The 19,895-nt window shown below is 38.6% G+C and overlaps 1 protein-coding gene across 4 annotated transcripts in view; it reads right to left on the bottom strand.

Annotated features, from left to right (window-relative positions):
• The window catches only part of CDYL (chromodomain Y like), a 133,898-nt gene that overhangs the window by 20,440 nt on the left and 93,563 nt on the right, over positions 1-19,895 (bottom strand). For 2 of the 4 annotated variants that reach the window (XM_024552281.3, XM_045189088.2), the window contains exons 3-4: positions 2,272-2,528; positions 641-813 (exon numbers count right to left, since the gene is read on the bottom strand). In XM_024552281.3, the coding sequence (XP_024408049.1) occupies positions 641-813; positions 2,272-2,528 (430 nt within the window). The remainder of the gene's footprint in view (positions 1-640; positions 814-2,271; positions 2,529-19,895) is intronic. The other 2 variants (XM_024552282.3, XM_045189089.2) reach the window with 1 other exon arrangement.

Genomic DNA, 19,895 nt, shown 5'->3' with positions numbered 1-19,895 from the left:
TTTAACAAAACTAAAAATAAATCTTTATTATTTGTGTGTATATTAAATACATATTTAAAAATGTTTAGAAAAAAGATTGGGGAAGACATAAAAATGAACTGTGGATGAGGAGGTGAGACAGGGAACTTTTACTCTGTGTTATATAGTTTTGTATGTAGTTGAAACTCAGAATAAATTTGAACAAGAATGTATACTGCTTGTACTAAAACAAGTTTTTCATGTAATGTTACGAAACTGGTTCATCATAAAGCCTAGCCAATTGATTTCAGAGTCAAGCAAATGGTTATGTTATTATGTGAAAGAGAATGCATCTTTATTTAAAGGGTGAAGACAGAACATACTCATACCACAAATAATGTGGTTATAGGCTATTATTGTATAGTCTAATCATTAAACTTCCCCTGAGCACTTCACTGGGTTTGAGCCAGCCTTGAAATCAGTTATTTGCTCACGGCAAGTTGTTATTCATGCCAGACCCACAGAAAAGACAGATGATTTAATTAATTTTATTGCTTGTGTCTCTCAGTGGAAGGAGAGGTACATTTCATTCACAAGGCCTATTAAGCCTATTCCACCAACCATTGGTACACTAATAGCAAAATACTCAAAGCAATGTTTTAAAAATACCATTTATGCATACCTGATAGCTTCTGCCATTTTAGTGCTTTCTCTTTTTCTGTCATCTGTTAAACGCCGTATAAAATAAATGAAGTCGAGACCACAGCAGAAGACACTGCCCACGGCGCTGAGCAGCACAAGCTTGCTGTCGTCGGCAGCAGCTGTGCTCAGGGCGCTCTGGACTTCTTTCATTACCTGAAAGTCACCAAAAGTTAAAGTGGCAAAGAGTATTTTTGATACAGAATTCTAAAAGCATTTCATTATGGAATAACCTGTATCTATAGAAAGTGCATTTATAGTCTAATATTGTCCCCTTGTGTTATCTACCATAATTTAAAATTCACAAATTTCTTACTTCTGTAACCAGAGATTGGGAATGGTAGGCAGAGAATATGATTATATAGTTATAAACAGAGCATAATTAGAAAGATGTGTGAATCTGTTACCTGAATATTCTAATCATTGTGGCTCTCAGTAGATAAGGCAAGTTACACATTACAAGGGTTGACAAAAGTCAGTTTACCATTGTGAGTATGGGAAAGTTTATTCCTGTATTACTGTTAATAACTGTATTACATACTTGGATTAAAACTGTAAACCTACTTTTGCCCACCCCTGTATAGCTACTAGATATTTCTACACTTTGGACAGCAGGTGGCACATTCAATCAGCTGAAAGAAACTAGTTCAGGTCCCTGTGTTTTGTTGTTGCTCAATACCAGTTGCCACACTTGAGACAGAAATCCCAATAGTTTGGTGCATTACTGCATTAGGTGCAAGTACATGAAAACGGGAGCACTTTGGATGGGTGGTACTCTGAAGCATTACCTAATGAAAAGGCTCTGCAGTCTAAAAATGGAATGGGAACCAGCCCTAAACTGGTTTTTCATGTGACCCTGGCCAGAAATTCAAACTTGATGTAGTCCGGTTTTCTTGTTTAGGGAAAAAAGTTGACCTGGCGGCTCAGAAGTAGAGAAAAACTACTAGAACTTAAAATTTTAAGTAAGGTACAGTGTAGGTTCAAATCCTTCCGATTTAAGATGTGTCAAAGAACTAGTTTTTGAACCTTTACAAGTACTAGTTTCCCTTGATCCTTGAAAGCTAACTTTAGCAGGTACTATTAGCAACAAAACCACTGTAGCTGTCATTTCCACTACCTGGAAGGTGACTGGGAATGATGGTAAAATATTCTGAAGGGACCGAGACCTATGGTATTTTAATCTTGTCCAAACAAAGCACACCTGGAAAATCGGAGGAAAGCTAAAGAAAAGCATGTGCACACACACATTTTACATGTAACTTCAGGGAGCCCAGAATCTCCTGGAGGCCCTGCATGTCCCCAGGTTAAGAGCTTGCAACCTGGAGGCACAATTACTGTCTCCTCCATGCAGAACCCTGGTTCCTGTCACAGCCCACACCCTTGAGAATGAAGATGGATACTGGACACATGCACACTGTCCCCACTTCACTGCAGTCATTCGTGTTAAAAGGACCAAGATTGCTACACTTCACCTTCCCTTTCTACCTGATGGTAGTTACTGTGAAACAGCCCAGAAAGAGAGTTAGAAAAAGCACAGAAAGCGCCAATTTGGCAGAGCAGGCCTGAGAGAAACAGGATGCAGATGCACAAATCAGCCCAAGGAACATTTCTCACCTCTGGATTTAGTGAGTTATTCTCTGATGATTTTGTTGATAACAAGATGTGGGTGAAGCCATCCTGCTTCCTGACGACAATATCTCTGTATCTGTAGGCACTTTCTGTTTGCCTCACACTGAAACGCAACCGCTTGTCAAAAGGCTGGTCTCTTCGGTCGTCAAGAAATTTCCTTTTCCCGGCTGCCCCTCCTGTAACAGATGTCTGTATGTTGGTTGTTCCATTGGCTGTTAATGCATCCATAAATGGAGATGTACCTGCCAAGAGTTTGAAATCACAGTGGTCTCTGATGTCCTGCTACTACTTTCGCTCCCTAGGGTTGTCTCTGAATTAGGTAAAAATGTTCCTCACAAACTGAGAATTTAATGTTTTCATGTAAGAACATTAAAAATCAGAACCCTTGGAAAGCCTTCTTTTTAAAAAGGCATTTGTTTGACATCAAAGTCTGACAAGGAAATCATCCTCTTGTATTTTGCCTAAAAAATACAGATGAAAAGGTACTTGCTGAAAAGAAGCTACAAAATGTGACTCTTGAGGAATGGAATTAAAAGAGAATGGGTCTCATTTAGAGTACCTATTCCAGACTTGAGAATGTGAAAGAAAAAAGAAAATTGACTCAAGAAAACAACATCTTATTAGAGCTGAGGTTGCCTGCCATTTCCTTTTCTGAACGCAAGATTGATTTGTGCAGACACATGAGGCAACCACCCACTTCTGAGGGGCCCTACCATGTGGTGCCATGCCACCACTGCAGACCACTGCCCCTAGGTGGGGCACTCAAGATACCCAGGAGTTCCTTCTTCTGATGCCCCGGGATATGACTGACAACTTATGATGTCTGTCCATGGAGCCTACTTCTAGATTTTCAAACACCTTTTAAATAGCTAAAGACAGCTCTCTTTCCTGCCCCCCAAAAAAAGAAAAAAGAAAAAGGTTTCGCTAATGTTCCTACCTGTGTCAGCTCCTCAACATCAAACTTGGTTGCTGTTTTTCAATCCGTCTTAAAAATATAGTGTCCTGAATTTACATTTATTATGATAAACTTAAGAGTTTTATTTAGCATTTTCCTAGGGTTATCAAGAAATGTCAGGGTAAGAACTCAAGTATTAGGTAAATAATTATCCTATTTCATATGAATTGTCTACATATTATCTAACCAGGTAATGAGTAGAGGGCCTTTGGGTTGAGGAAAAAAGGGAAAGAAATGTGTGAAAACAGGACCAGGCTAATTAATAAAATTAGTGATTGTAAGATCTCTGAGGGGAAGAACATAAAAAAATAGGAGTTGGAAACACTTCCTCCAAAGTGAAAGAAAACAAGCCAAGACCACCAGAGAAGACTTAAAACAGATATTTAAAAGAGGTCCAATAACCTCCTAGGTGAGACAATCTGACTTGCATTCAATTGGCAGAAACATCTTGCGCTTATTTTATAATCAATTTTTAAAAAAAACTGGAAGACATTCTAATACATGTATACAGTTCAAGAATCTAAAATTATAAAAAGATACATGGTGAAAGGCCCCCCACCACCCTTCTCCCTCCTCCAGGGTGCCATCTGCCCAGGGCCCTCTACCTTCCAATTAGCCCCTTGTCTGGTTTCCAGGTTCCTTTGAGCATCTGTAAGTATTGTGGACTGCGAGAAAAATATTCATTTGATGTGAATTCAGAAACGTTCTCCAATCTCTTCTACTCTCAGATACCAACCTCTAATCTGCTTGTGTTCTCAGTACTATTCTCTGTTCTCACGTCCATCACAGCCTGACCTGGGCTACAAAGTATACTTGCTGCCTCCACTGTCCCGTTTATCTGCCATTCTTGAACCCATTCTAATTTGGAGTTACAGTTGCCATGACCAGCCAACTTCTTGAGTACAAAGAAATGGATCATGGATGATTATGAACCACAGCACAGGTGCCAAGGAGACAAGGGGTTGGAGATAAGTACTTAGGAATTGGTGCCCAGAAATGATGGTTGAATTGAGAGAAGCAGGAAGGCAACAGGCAGCTTCCAAAAGGAAGAAGAAAATGCCATGGCAATGGGATGTGGCATAATACCATAGATAAAGGAGAATGTGGGTGTGGGTAGAGGAAGGGAGGAGAGTAGAGATCATTTAATAAACTTGGGCAAGTTGTTTCACCAGAGTGCTAAGGGTAAAAGCCAGACTACAGAATTCAAGAAAGACAGATGAAAGTTGTTAAATAAAAAACATAAATGTTCAAATCAAGAATTTGTTGAAATGCTGTCTGAAGGAACAAAGAAATATAATTGCAGTTGAGTGGACACTGATATTTAGGTGATGGCTGACAATGACTTCCCTGACTAAAAAGAGATCACATTGGGAAGAGTCCTGCACAGATGCAAGTGGAAGGTAATGTAATGTGGGGGTGAAGGGTGACATGACAAAGGTGAAATGACTGGACATAGGCTGGAGGATCTGGCTTTCTTGAGAAGAAGGGTTTCTTGCACATTATACATTGCAGTGGGCTAGTTACAAGTTAGAGCTCTTTAGGTCTTTTAGTGTTAGTGACCCAAACTGAATTTTTAATTGGTATTGTAGCAAAGCACAGTAAGTATAATCCCAGCAACACAGGGGCAGGGGTCTTGGGCCCAGATAGCAGCCTTTCTCCAGGACAAAGCCTGCTTGCTGGCTTTGGATCAGTCCCTTCCACACCCCAACTGTTCTTGCTTCCCAGTGTCATTTCTTTTCCTATTTTAAAAAAGCTACACATTCCTTAACTCTCCAAGTAATTTTCCTTGTGGATTCCTTCCATGGAAACAGGATTCCTAGGCTATGAGGTTCATGTAGCCTTTACATGTGAGTCAGAAAAAGCCCAACATTTTCTTTGAGCCTATGGAGCTATCCATGGTTCTGCAAATTTAGAAATGGATTCATATAGGCTCATGACCACAATTGTTGAACCTGGCCTTCATTTTTCTGTTAAAACTGGTGTCACTGTGGTCCCTGCTGATTTCAGACCCTATAATCTTGCTACATCTACCCCAATATGACTCCTGGGAACCCCTTCTATCCACCTACAGGGCCATGTAACAGCTAACTGTGGCCTACTTAGGTAGAGGAGTGTTCACAGCAGTACTGTGTCTCAGAATCAGGCTGCCAACACTAAACTAGGTTCTACCCCCTGTCCCCCACCCATCATTTATGCCCTTTGGCCCCTCACATTTGACAATCCAGCCACAAGTATTCTTTCGCAATCCATCCAGCTTTGTACTTGCTCTTCCCTCTGCCTAGAATGTCCTTGCCCTAGAGGGTCACATGGCTCGTTTCTTTTGCTCATCTGGATAAACAGGTCGAATGCCACCTCCTCAGAGAAGCCTTCTTGAACCACCCACCTAATGAGTGACCCTCCACCCAATGACCATTTCACATCGCCCCGTTTATGTTTTTGTAGTGCTCCTTACCAAAGTTATTTATTTCTCATTTGGTTTTATTTATAGTATGTTACAATACTCCACACAGCTCCATGAAAGCAGGATGCCTGTCTGTTTCATTCATTAATCTATCCCTAGTGCTTAGAATGTGCAGTATTTACCAAATACAGTCTCTTCTGTGAAGGAACTGTAAAGTCCCTTTGGTCTAGCTCCTCAACTCAGATGTGAGAAGGTAAGTGGTCTGTTGCACATCACACAACTGACTGCCTCACACCAGTCTGGGGACAGCAAGCTGCTGCACTACAGAGCAAAATCAATGGCTACTGACTGAACTTAAAAGGCAAACATTGAGATCTGGGGCAAAATATCCTCACAATTTAAACTGTGAGAATTTAACGTGGCTCACCAGAACAACAGCTCCAATGAAAACATAGAAGCAAAAGTTGTCTCAGTAACTGATAGTTCCTTAAGGATTTGAATTCAGAGTATACTATGCTTTCCTAGGATTTACTGGCATAAAACTCAGCTAGATAAAAAACAAAAACAAATTTCAGGGTGTCTGCTAAAAAACGAGTTTTTTTAAAAAAACATGCTTGAGAGCAAAAAAGATACCTTCAAATATATTGTTAACTTGTTAAAATTTACTGCTTTAAAAGCCTCTCTCTATATAATGAAATGTGGTTTCTGCTTCCAGCCACAAGGGGGAAACATATCTGGATCTCCTCACTTGCCAGTGAGAACTGGAAAACAAATAACATCCAAGAAACAACCATTTCAGACACAAGACAACAGGCAGTGCAGGACCATGCTCCTACAGTGAAAGGGAACAAACCAGGAGAGCCCAACCCACTGGCTTGCTGCTTGGAGGCCATTTCCACACTGCAGGTGCCAGGGGGAGAATCAAGACACAACTGGCAAATGCTGAACTGAGAACACACGCTGAACGTGAAGGGGACCAGGAAGCTGTAATTTGTGGGACAGGGTATTGAAAAGGAGGAAACTGCAGAGAAAGTTCCAGAACCGCCTAGGGATCTGCTAGAGATGAGCACCATTTGATTGAGCATGCATAGGTTTAAGTCCACACAGCTTGGCAGAGAACAATTAGGCTAGAGGTTAATTGAGTAACTCAAAGAGTTCACAAAGCCTGAAAGCCCTAACCAGCCAGTGGAAAGACTTCAATGACTATTTGGGGCTTTGGGTAGAGGCCCCCAGAGGAGGTACGAGCTAGATTATAAAGTATACCTGAGAACTGCACTAATAAAGCTTAAAAATAAGCCTTGAAAGTATCAAATCAATATGCCAAAACAAACCTAACACTTTTAAAAGCATACAATAAAATCCAGCACCCCAACATGGAAAAGTCACAACATTTAGCAATCAAAACTTGCTAGATATGCAAGGAAGTAGGAAAATCATAACCGAGATTGAATCAGTTAATAGAAAGAGATCTAAAAACGAGAGATGAAGGAATTACTAGAAAAGGACATTTCTACAACTGTTATAAATAACCTCAATATGCTCAAGGATTTAAAGGAAAACATAAACATGAAGAAATGAAAGATTAGAAATAAAAATTTCACTGGCTACATTTAACAGGTTGGATACAACAGGAAAAAAGACCAGACCTTGAAAACGTATCTCTGGGCTCTATGCAAAATGAAGAACAGAGTGAAAAGAGAAATTACACTAAGTAAAGTCCAAGTGTTCTATGGGATAACATCATGCAGTCTAGCATATGTGTAATTTGAGACTGAGAAAAGGTTTTCACACACAAGGTGCTTGTGTGTAAAAACATCTGTAGAAAATGGCTTAAAGTTTTCCATATTTGTTGAAAACCAGAATCCTACATACCCAAGAAGCTTAACAAATACCAATCAGGACAAACGCAAAGAAAACCAAACTATGGCACATCATAATCAATCTGCTGAAGGCTAGTGATAAACAGAAAATCTTCAAAGCAAGAAGAGGAAAAAGACATAATAGACACAACAACATAAAAACTGTATTTATATCTTTGAAAGTATATAAAATAGAAGAAAAAGGAGGGGCATCTTTAAAGTGCATGAAGGAAGAGACGTCAACGTAGACATATAGTATATATGTAGCATTAATATCCTTCAAAAACAAAGGAGAAATAAAAACTTTTCCAGACAAAAGCTGAGAGAATTTGTAGCCAGAAGAGCTTCAGTACAAGAAATGTTAAAGGAAGTTCTAAGGACAAAATGGTATCAGACAGAAGCTTGGATATACACACAAGGCAATAAAGAGCAGCAGAATTGGTAAATATGTGGACAAAAAATGAACCTGTACAGGCTACATATAAAGTTTAATCAATTAAAAGTGGATAGCAGTAACTGACTGGCCTAATCACTCTCTCTCTCTCTCTCTCTTACACACACACACACACACACACACACACACACACACACTACCTCTCTCCCTGCTTCCATACCAACCTAACAAAAATGAGTAAAACCCATTTTGTATACATTATGCAAATACTTTAGAGTATCTTCAAGAAACTGACAACTTTCGGGAAAGACATGAATTCTTAAGACTGATCTCTGACATAGCAGAAACAGAAAGAGAAAAATACTAGGACAAGGTAAAAGTATAGTTATGAAAGAATTACCTCTGAAAACCACTGTGGACTGGCAAGGTAGGGAACCGCTGACTATGAAGTCCGAGTCAGCACCAAGGAAAGGAAATCTATCAAATGCATTTGCACTCTGATGCCAGAACTTGACATAGATGACATAAAACAAATCCACATACTATTTTTCCTTATTATTCATGGCATCAAAATCCTATTTTATTTAACACCAGATATTGTGAAGCTATCTTTCTCAATTTTAATTCTAATACACTTCCAATCACAATCTCAGTAGTTAAGAGTTGGCTGGAAGACAAGTTTAAAACATTTTTGAAAAGAGTAAGGAGTGATATATACCTAACCAGTTATGTAGTATATAACTGCATTAAGGGCATGGTTCTAGTACAGGGCAATATATTAGACTTTTCCAACTAGACTTAAGCTTAAAAATGTAACTTCTATGATGGTAATATATGCATTACAAATCAATACAAGCCAGTATGGACCACTCATTCAGTAGGTGGTAATGAAAACTCGGTAATTAATTCCCTCCCTTCCTTACCTGAGGACATTTTTTCACTGCATTCAGAGACAGTGGAAGGGACAGAGAAAGGGAGACACACAAACATCCATGTGAGAGAGAAGCATCAATTCGTTGCCTCCTGTACATGCCCAGACTGGGGATTGAACCTACAACCCAGGTATGTACCCTGACCAGGAATCGAACAGGCAACCTTTTGGTCACAGGACAACGCTCCAACCGAGCCTCACTTGCCAGGAAGGTAGTTAATTTTATTAAAACAAAAATCTATTTAAAAAGTCTTTACTTAATACTGTATAATGGCAAAATAAATTCATACAATTAAAAACAAAACAAGAAAAACTGATCTTACAATGTAAAAATGAAACAATGCTTTCTACTTTTAGATTAGGAAAAATTAAATCAGAAATGGTAAAGAAAACACACATGAAGTGGTATATTTCTAGACAGCAATTTTGTAAGGTGTGTCAAATTGTGACTTTGTAATTCCACTTTCAGAATTCTAACAAAAGGAAAAGACATTATATGAGGACATGTTTTTCAAATAACTTTACTTTGAAAATAGAAAACCTGTAAACAGCCCTAAATTTAATAAGGAATTAGTTAAACAACTTACAGTGTATACCCACTGCATACATTATTAATCCGCCATTATAATATTTATGAAGATTTCAAAATACAAGTCAGTAAGTATATCATAGCAGCTACCATTTATATTACACATCACATCTGAAAGGTGAGTGGTGCAGATCTTATTCTCGAACTTGTGTTCTTTTACTTTTTTCTCTGTTCTTTTACTTTTAAAATAAAGATTTATCGTTGTATCCCTGAGTACATTTCAGTTTAGGGTTGTTTAATCAAAAGTTGGTAAATTTAGTAAGTTGTCAAGGAAGTATAAGTCTCAACTTCAAAAAAAAAAGTTCAAAACTGGTTTTTAATCATCTTGGATATTCATGGGCATTACATTCTTCAGCTTAGAAAGCAAGCACTGTAGTTTGCACAGAATTATTATCCTTACTTTATAGAGTTTGATATTTCAAGTTATCTACATTCACTGAACCTACTTCCACTTATTATAAATTCTACCATTTTTTACTCACATTCTGTAATTTGCAAACTGAATTCACTAAAACTTTTCAAATGAACGTCAACAGTATCCCATTAAATATCAGTATCCCATTTTTCCACATGTCAAATGAATCCTTTATAAATAATCATGAAAGTCTCTTTGCTGAACTCGTTTTATTAGTTTCCTGTCCATACAGATCTCTGGGTTTAAGGTTGTAAGAGGTCTGTCTGAAAAAAGCCCAGCCATTGTTAATATGAGAATGGTTTGCGTGCCACTGATATAACCTGGTAGCTATGGTGAGTGGACTGGAATGCACATGTGTGAACGATGAAGACTTCTCTGTACTAGTCAGTGGGAGCAGTAGATACCACTGTCTGAGCATGTGTACTGTGTGGCTGTCCCATTCAAAATGACTGAGCAAGTAGAGAAATGAATCTACATCAAACTTTGTGTTAAGCTTGAACATTCCTCCGTGGAAACAATTCAGATGATTCAAAAGGCTGCAGCTATGGGCAACTGGTGATTGGCAGCTTCATCACCATGACCCGCCCACTCATGAATCACATCTCATGAGGAACTTTTTGGCAGAACATCAGATCACTGAGGAAACTCAGCCCCCTACAGCCCAGATTTGGCACCCTGTGCCTTGTGGCTTTTCCCAAAACTAAATTCACTTTTGAAAGGGAAGATATTTCAGATTGTTGATAAGATTCAGGAGAATACAACGGTGCAGCTGATGGTGAATGGAAGAACTGTGTGAGGTTCCAAGGTGCCTACTTTGAAGAGGACTGACGCATCACTGTCCTATATACAATGTTTCTTGTATCTTCTTCAGTAAATGTCTCTATTTTTCATATTACATGGCTGGATGCATTCTGGACAGATCTCATATGTGCTCATTCTTAGAATATATTGTCAGTGCTGCTACAATGTTTTGCTTCAACAGGACTGCTTTGAGGACGTTGCAGATTACACCTGTGTGACTGATTTTACCTAGGCCAAGTTGGTGACAACCACCCTCAGGTGAATCTAGCTGCACAGGAATGCACAAACCCACACCTCCAACAGCTACCACATCACATGTATGGCTTTCCCTGTGATTTCAGATCCCGCTTCCAGCACACTTCACAAGAAACCAAAAGGTAACTAAGCCCTTTGAACACTTACTTCCTTCAGCAAACTATAGAATTCTCAAGATAAAGTGCCACATTTATTGTAGTTACTTAGGTTTTTCTTAGCCATTTAACATGTCACTTTGTCCTACCATTTTTATTAGGTTCCTGTCTTATTTTTATAGGTGCCAATGACAGTTTTTGAATGTTGGGCATGGCCTCTACCCCATTTCCCTCGTAAGCCCTGTGGTTCTTGGTGCATGATTTTGCGCAGTGATGATTTTTAGGAATGTATATGCTGTATTATAGCAGAACTAGCTGTAAGTTTTCTTTGCATTGCTCAGTATCAGTTTCCAACTGATTGCTCTGATATCAGTTTGGGTTTTTTTTTCCTGATTTGAGAAAGAATTTATTCACAGCCATATTTTAGAACTGGCCCTAAAAATAAAAAAATCTAAATACATAAAACAGCCAGCAACTGTTCAGTGAGGAGTAAGGATGGAAATGTTACAAAATATAGCCCCACATTCAGAGAGAGCTTTATTTTTCATCAGTTAAATTCTTCCAGGAGGAACTTCCTAATATTACACAGGGGTCCACCCATATCCCACTAAAAACCACGTGGATATAGCTGTCTCCCCCCCAAATATATGGGTAAGCAACCAGGAACAAAGTGGGCTTCCAAAGCAAAGGCCCCCAAAGCTCACTGAAACTGAATGAAGATTCTTGAACAGTAAAGTGCCAAGCAGTACGTGTATGTGTTCCAAGGCACTTAAGTGGGTTCTCCTCCCTCATTCCAGCTACTATAGCAATTGTTGTTCATGCTCAGTCTAGACTAGAGATTGATAGACACTTGGGCTGCTTCTGGATCTTGGTGACTGTAAAAACACTGCAATGAACATAGGGGTGCTTATGTTCTTCGAATTAACATTTTGGGTTCCTTTGGATATATTCCTAGAAATGGGATCACTGGGTCAAAAGGCAGATTCCTTTTTAATTTCTTGAGTTATCTCTATACTGCTTTCCACAGTGGCTGTACCAGTCTGCATTCCCACCAACCATACAAAAGGGGTTCCTTTTGTCCATATCCTTGCCTGCACTTATTTGTTGATTTATTGGTGATAGCCATTCTGACAGGTGTGAGATGGTATCTAATTGTGGTTTTAATTTGCGTTTCTCTAATGATTAGTGATGTTGAGCATCTTTTCATGTCTGTTGGCCATGTGTATGTCCTCTTTGGAGAAGTATCTATTCAGGTCCTCTGTCCATTTTTTAATTGAGTTGTTTTTTCTGGTATTGAATTTTTTAAGTACTTTATAAATTTTCGATATTAACCTCTCATCAGATGTATTGGCGAACTAATTCTCCAATTCTGTGGGTTTTTTTTTTTTATTTTGTTGACCATTTCCTTTGCTGTACAAAAACTTTTTGGTTGGATGCAGTCCATTTATTTTGTTCCCTTGCCTGGGGAGATATATCCAATAAAATATTGCTACAAACAATGTCTGAGATTTTGCTGCCTATGTTTTATTCTAGGATTTTTATGGTTTTGGGTCTAACATTTAAGTCTTTGATCCATTTTGAATTTATTCTTGTGTGTGGTGTTAAGAAGGTAGTCTAGTTTGTTTTCTGCATGCATCCGTCCAATTTTCCCAGTATCATTTACTGAATAAACTATCTTTAGCCCATTGTATGTGCTTGCTTCCTCTGTTGAATAGTAATTGACTATAAAGATGTGGGTTTATTTCTGGGCTTTTTATTGTTCCATTAGTCCATGAGTCTGTTTTTATGCTGGTACTACGCTGTTTGATTACTATGGTCTCATAATACAGTTTGATATCAGGTGGCGTGATTCCTCCAACTTTGTTCTTTCTCAGGATTGATGTTGCTATGTGGGGCCTTTTATGGTTCCATATAAATTTTTGAACTATTTGTTCTAGTTCTGTGAAATACATCGTTGGAATCTTGATAGGAATTGCACTGAATCAACAGACTGCTTTGGTTAGTATGGACATTTTAGTGATGTTAATTTGTCCTATCCATGAACATGGTATGTGCTTCCACTTATTTGTATCTTCTTCAATTTCTTTCTTCAGTGTCTTACAATTTTCCGAGTACAGGTTTTTTATATCCTTGGTTACATTTATTCCTAGGTATTTTATTCTTTTTGAAGCAATTGTGAATGGGATTGTTTTCTTAATTTCCCTGTTAATTTGTTAGTTTGTTATTGGCATATAAAAAACAACTGCTTTCTGAATATTAATTTTGTACCCTGCTACCTGAATTCACCTATCAGTTCTAGTAGTTTTTTGATGGAATCTTTGGGAAATCTCTAGATACTGTATCACAACATCTGCAAATAGAGACAGTTTTACTTCTTCCATCCCAATTTGGATGCCTTTTATTCCTTCTTTTTGTGTGATTGCTGTGGCTAGGACTTCCAGTTGAATGAGAGGTGAAAGCAGACATCTCCATCTTGTTCCCAACCTTAAAGAGAACACTTGTAGTTTTTGCCTGTTGAGTATGATGCTGGTAGTGGGCTGGTCATACATGAACTTTATTATGATTAAGTATTTTCCCTATATTTCCATTTTGCTGCATTTTATCATAAATGAGTGATTTTACCAAAAGCTTTTTGTGCATCTACTGACATAATCATGTAATTTTTACCCTTCATTTATGTGGTAAATCATACTTATTGATTTGTGAATATTGTACAATCCTTGCATTCTCCCTTAAGATTGCTTTCCCAGTGTCCCACAGATTTTGGATTGTTGTGTTCTCATTTTCATTTGTTTCAGGTATCTTTTGATTTCTCCCCGTATCTCATTGTTTAATAGCATATTATTTAGCTTCCATGTCTTTGTCTTCTTTTTGTGATTGATTTCTAATACTACAGCATTGAGGTCAGAGAAGATGCTTCATATTAATTTCAGTCTTCTTAAACTGACTGAGACTTATGTCCTAACACATGTGGTCTATCTTAGAAAATGTTTCATGCATACTTGAAAAGTATGTATATTCTGCTGCTTTGGGGTGAAATGCTCTGAAGGTATCAGTTAAATCCATTTGATCTACTCTGTCATTTAAGGCTTCTGTCTCCTTGATCTTCTGCCTGAAAGATCCATCCATGGAAGTCAGTGGGGTGTTAAAATCCCCAATTACGACTGTATTCGTGTTGATCTCTCCTTTTATATCCATCAAGATTTGCTTTACATATTTAGGTACTTCAATGCTGGGTGTGTAAATGTTTACTATGGTTATATCCTTTTGCTGGATTGTTCCCTTTATCATTATGTAGTGTCATTCTTTGTCTCTTACTATCACTTGGTTTCAAAGTCTATTTTGACAGATATGAGTACTGCTACCCCAGCTTTTTTTTCTTTTACATTTGCATGGAATACCTTTTTCTAACCCTTTTAGTCTGTGTGTAACTTTTGAACTGAGATGGGTCTCTGTTAGACTGTTTTTCTCTGCCCCCCTCCCTCTTTTTCTTCTTCTTCAAGCAAGCCCTTTAACATATGTTGTAGTACTGGTTCGCTGTTAAACTCTAGCTTTTTCTTGTCTGGGAAGTGTTTTTCTCTTTCAATTTTAAATGGTAGCTTTGCTTGGTAATATGGCCTTGGTTGTAAGTCCTTGCTTTCCATCACCTTGAATACTTCACACCTCTCCCTTTTGGCCTGAAATGTTTCTACTGAGTAATGAGATGCCTGTCTTGTTGGTGGTCCCTGTAGGTAGGTAACTACCTGCTTTTTCTCTTGCAGCTTTTAGGATTCTCTCCTTGTCTTTGGGCCATGCCATTTTTATGATGTCTCAGGACAGGCAATCTTTGGGTCCAACTTGTTTGGGACTCTTTGAGCTTCCTGGACTAGTGTCTTTTTACTTTACCCAGATTAGGGTAGTTTTTGGTCATTATTTCTTCAAATAAGTACTTGATCCCTTGCTCACTGTCTTCTTCTGGTATTTCCATGATGCAGATGTTGTGTTGCTTCATGTTGTCCAAGATGTTTCTTAAGCTCTCCTCATTAAAAGAGAAATCTTTCTTTTTTGCTTCTGCTCTGCCTGAGTGTTATTTTCTATCTTGTCTTCCAAATCCCTGATGCGAATCTTCTGCTTTATCTAGCCGACTCTACTCCTTCCAGTGTATTACTTATTTTAGATATTGTATTATTTCTGACTGGTCCTTTTTTATTGTTTCTGTATCTTTTTCTATGCTCTTGGGTGTCCTTATAATCATTACTCTAAAATATCTGATAAGTTGCTTGCCTCCATTTCATCTGGTTCTTCTGGAGACTTCTCTTGTTCTTTCATTTGGGGCCTGTTTGTGTTCCCATTTTGACTGCTTCTTCATATTTTCTGCCTTAGTTATTAAACCAATCTTTTGTTAAACTCATCAAGCTGTAATCCTCAGCTCAGGCTTAAGCTCCACACAAGGTGGGGCAGAGTAATTCCTGTAGGTGGGGCTCTTGCTTCCCCTCAGGCTGACGCCACTTGGAGAGGATTGCTCTGAGTAAGATGGCTTCTGCAGCATGGGGAATAACTCAGCACAGGGATCCTGGCAGCTGTTCCTTCAGTTTTCTCTCTAGAGCCACCAACCCCAGACTCTCCACAAGTGTCTCTCGTCCATGCTACCCTCCCTCTGCTGGAACCAAGGACAATCGGCCGCAAGCAAAATTTTGTGCATTAGCTCTTTAAGAGGCCCTCTCATACTCCAGCCATCTCTCCCTGGGAGACAGGAACCTTGCTGCTTTTCACAACTGGATGTTATCTGGGTTCCTTTCTGGATCTGCTGCAGTAAGCTGGGGAGCCCAGCTTGGAGTTTAGACCCCATACTTCTCAGGGGGACACCCCAGCCAGTGAAATCTCCCTCTAGATCTTCAGCTGCCGCCTGTGGGAGCCCAGGCAAGCCCTCTCACACCTATGCTCTCCCTACCAGTGATGTTGTGGTGAAGTGGGTTTTTTTTTCCGTCTGTCCAGGTATAAGGCTTCTCTCCAGCTAGTGTTCAGTTGGTTCTTCAGTTGGTTATTCAGTTGTAATACAACTGGATTACAACTGAGCACTACTGGAAATACAACTACAATTTAGTTGTAATTCCAGAGTGGTCCTGGGAGGCAGTTAGTGTACTCCCACTTACTCCTCTGCCATCTTGGATCTCTAAAAATGCATCTCTTTCAGTAGGTTGCACTGGAGAAGTTTGAAAACACAGCTTTAGACCACTGGGTACCTACGTGTGCAGTGTGCATTCTGTCAGAAAGGTTGAACGCTGCTTCTGGTCATGATCCACTGACCAAGGGCGTTCGTGGAAGCTCCAGCCTGGACTCAGTATTCCCCTCTTGAACACTCTCTGGGCACTTTTGACACTTTTGGGCTGTAAAGAGCTGATTCCATTGAGGAGAGCACCACTGTGCCTGGAACCAAGCACAGCATCTAACACTTGGGCACAGGCCTCTGGGGGGAGTCACACCTTCCCTTCACTTAGCAACAGTGTGGGGAGGAGACTGATGCATTAGATATATTATCACCGCTGGGAAGGCTTATATACAGTTATCCCCAGCCTTAGCTGGGCCTCCACACAGTTCTCGCAACTCGCCTGATTTTTACAGTAACTTTTCCACATCTTGACTCCTTGATCAGCTTTTTTGCTTCTCTAGCTTCTAGTTTTGCTTCACCACACTGACTGTGGCCAAGTCTATGGCCATAATAGCTTTCTTCAAAACTTTTATTCAAGTACTTTCCCTATAAAACTAGAACCCTCAAAACTCAACGTAAGTAAAAACTTACCAGATTAATAGTTAAGAATTACCCTATGTTGGGTCTCTTTTGTGTCTGACTTCATTTCCTAAGAATTAGCCAGGCATTCTGCTTCAGGTTGCAGGCATGACCATTTGTATCCCAGCCACCTTTCAAGAGCCAGAGGCATGCCTAGTGTGGTGAGGGCCACCTGGCACAGTATCAGCACTTGGAAAAAAAAATACTGCAAACTCTTCATTCATTAAAGAGAAAAAGAATATCTAAGAATAGAGGCTGCATAAAAGCTGTCTTAGTCTATGAAGCATACAAATAATTCCTTGAAACAACTAAATAACTTATGAATGCTAGAAAATATACTGAAGGCAGATGAATGGAAAATTGTGAAATAAATTAGTTAAAAGACCAAGAACATAAAGAATTAGAAAGCACTTTGAAAATCAACAGAAAAAACAAAAATCAGAAACTGTGGTTTCTTCCATTAAAATTATTCTGCTTAAGAATTTTTCAGAGAGAACCCATCTAAAAATATTAAGTACAAAAGAGCAATGAAATTTAAAAAGAAATTTTATTTTGAGATGAAAAAGCATCAATGAGACCAGGTAACTCTAAATAAACTTTAAGACAGTTGTAATTTCCTAAAAAGTTTTAAGACCACCTTTAATCAAAGATTTACCAACCAAGAGACACATAACAATGTAATGCTTGATACATAAAATACAATGTGTGGCTAAGTGCCATCTATAGCAGGAGTTCTCAGCCTGACTGTACAAAAGAGTCACTGAGCAGCTTTGTAAATAATGCTTCATGGACCACAGTCCCAGCTACCTGGGTATTCTGGGAGTGCAGCACAAGCACCTTTCCCATGATTCTGATGCATACCAAAAGCTAAAAACTACTGTTCTAGGGTAAATAGGTTTGATATCTTTCACTGATGTAGCATACTTGTTTAGAACAGGATATTTGGTGTAACCCAAGCAAAAAAGCTTACATCAGAAAACTAAGATTAGATTAGCAGTAACACTTCCTCCCTATTGAAAGGTCATTAAAGTCCAAATAATTAATACAGAGAAATAAGGAAATTTTTAAAAATGTGACACACAAAGAACATTGGAAAGAATGCAGGGAGATGCTAAATCAGGTGACATTATTAGAAATATAGAGAAACTTGAAATACTCAAAGATATTCAACATAACTGTTCTTAAATAACAAATTTAGTGAGTGAAACAAAGGAAATAGTGAAAACTCAGGAAATGGACTTATTTTATGAAATGTTAAAAGGACTTATCTAACAAAAATAAGATCAAAATATGAACAGTAAAATGATAACAGACTCACAACTATCAACAATTGAACTTAAAATAACAAAAACAAAAGGAAAGTAAACAACTAGAACACAGGAACAGAATCACAGAAATAGAGATGACGTAGAGGGTTATCAGCCGGGAGGAGGTGGGAGGAGAATGGTGGAAAAGGTAGAGGGAATAGGCAGCATAAATGGTAGAATAGGCAGCATAAATGGTAGGTACAAAATAGACAGGGGGAGGTTAAAAATACTATAGGAAATGGAGAAGTCAAAGAACTTATATATAGGACCCATGGACATGAACTAAGGGGAGGGGACTGCTGGAGGGAAGGGGGGTACAGGGTGGAGGGGTATAAAAGGGAAAAAAATGGGACACTGTAATAGCTAATCAATAAAATATACTTTAAAATGTTAACTGTAATCCCCAGGGCAATAACAAAGAAAACAGCTGAAACTATACAATAAAAGGAACAACAAAGGAATTAAAACGGTACTTTAGAAAATACCATCATGTTCAATATGAATGATAGAAGGCAGTAATGGAATAATGAAGAAAAGAAGACATGAGATTTATAGAGAACAAAGAGCAAAATGGCAGACAAATCCTACCATATCAATTATTAAAACACTCTGTTTAAAAGGTAGAGAGTGGCCCTGACTGGTGTGGCTCAGTGGATTGAGTGCTGGGCTATGAACTGAAAGGTTGCAGGTTCGATTCCCTGTCAGGGCACATGCCTGGGGTTGTGGACCAGGTCCCCAGCTCGGGGCATGCTGGAGGCAACCAACTGATGTTATTCCCCACTCCCCTGCCCTTCCCTTCCCATCTCTCTGAAATAAATAAAATCTTAAAAAAAAAAAAAGCCAAAGACTGGTAGAAAGGATAAAAACACCTACTTCAACTATGCTGCCTATGAGAGAAAACAATCTAGATATAAGGACACAAACAAGTTGATAGTGAAAGACTGAAAAAGATAAATATAGTGTACAAGACAATACCAAAAGAGACCTGTGACAGTTATACCTTATGAGGCAAAACAGACTTTAAAACAAAAGAGCTATTGGAGAAAAAGGACATTTTACAGTTTAAAAGTGTCCAATCATCAAGAAGATAGTAATTATAAACAAACATGCACCTACCAAGAGAGACCTAAAATGAAGCAAATCTGGTAGAACTGAAAGGAAACATTAACAATTCAACAATAACAGTTCCAATAGCCCACTTTCAGTATGAATACTGAACTAGGTAGAATAGGTAGAACTAGACAGAAGACCTAGAACTAGACAGCAAGGAAACAGAAGACTTGAACAGCACTATAATTCAACCAGACCTAATAGACATTTATCACAACAACTCACCCAACAGCAGTATGACTTATGAATGAAATTAGAAATCAATAAAAAAAGAAAATTTGGTAAACCTCCACATTAAAAGGATCTCAACTTAGGGAGGAAGAGGGAAAGAGAATGCAGGAAAGGTACAGGGAACAAGCATAAATGGTCAGTACAAAGTAGACAGGGGTTGGTAAAAATAGTATGGGAAATGGAGAAGCCAAAGAACTTTTAGGTGGGACCCATGAACATGAACTAATGGGAGGGGGGATGTAGGTGGGAGGAGATTACAGGAAGAGAGGAATAAAGGGGAGAAAAAATGGGACAACAGTACTAGCATAATCAATAAAATATATTTAAAAAATAAAAATAAGAGGGAGGAAAAAAACCCCTCAAATTATTAGCCCAAGCATCTACTTTACAAAACTAGAAATTAAATTCCAAGCAGGCAGAAAGAAAGGAACAATAAAAATGAGAGCAAAGATTAATGAAATATGACTAGAAAAAAATAGCAAAAATAATAAAACTCAAA

Source organism: Desmodus rotundus, chromosome 3, assembly GCF_022682495.2.
Source record: "Desmodus rotundus isolate HL8 chromosome 3, HLdesRot8A.1, whole genome shotgun sequence".
NCBI classification, from domain to species: domain Eukaryota; kingdom Metazoa; phylum Chordata; class Mammalia; order Chiroptera; family Phyllostomidae; genus Desmodus; species Desmodus rotundus.
Note: the sequence above shows the minus strand (reverse complement) of the source record. Positions and strands in the feature narration are given on the sequence as shown.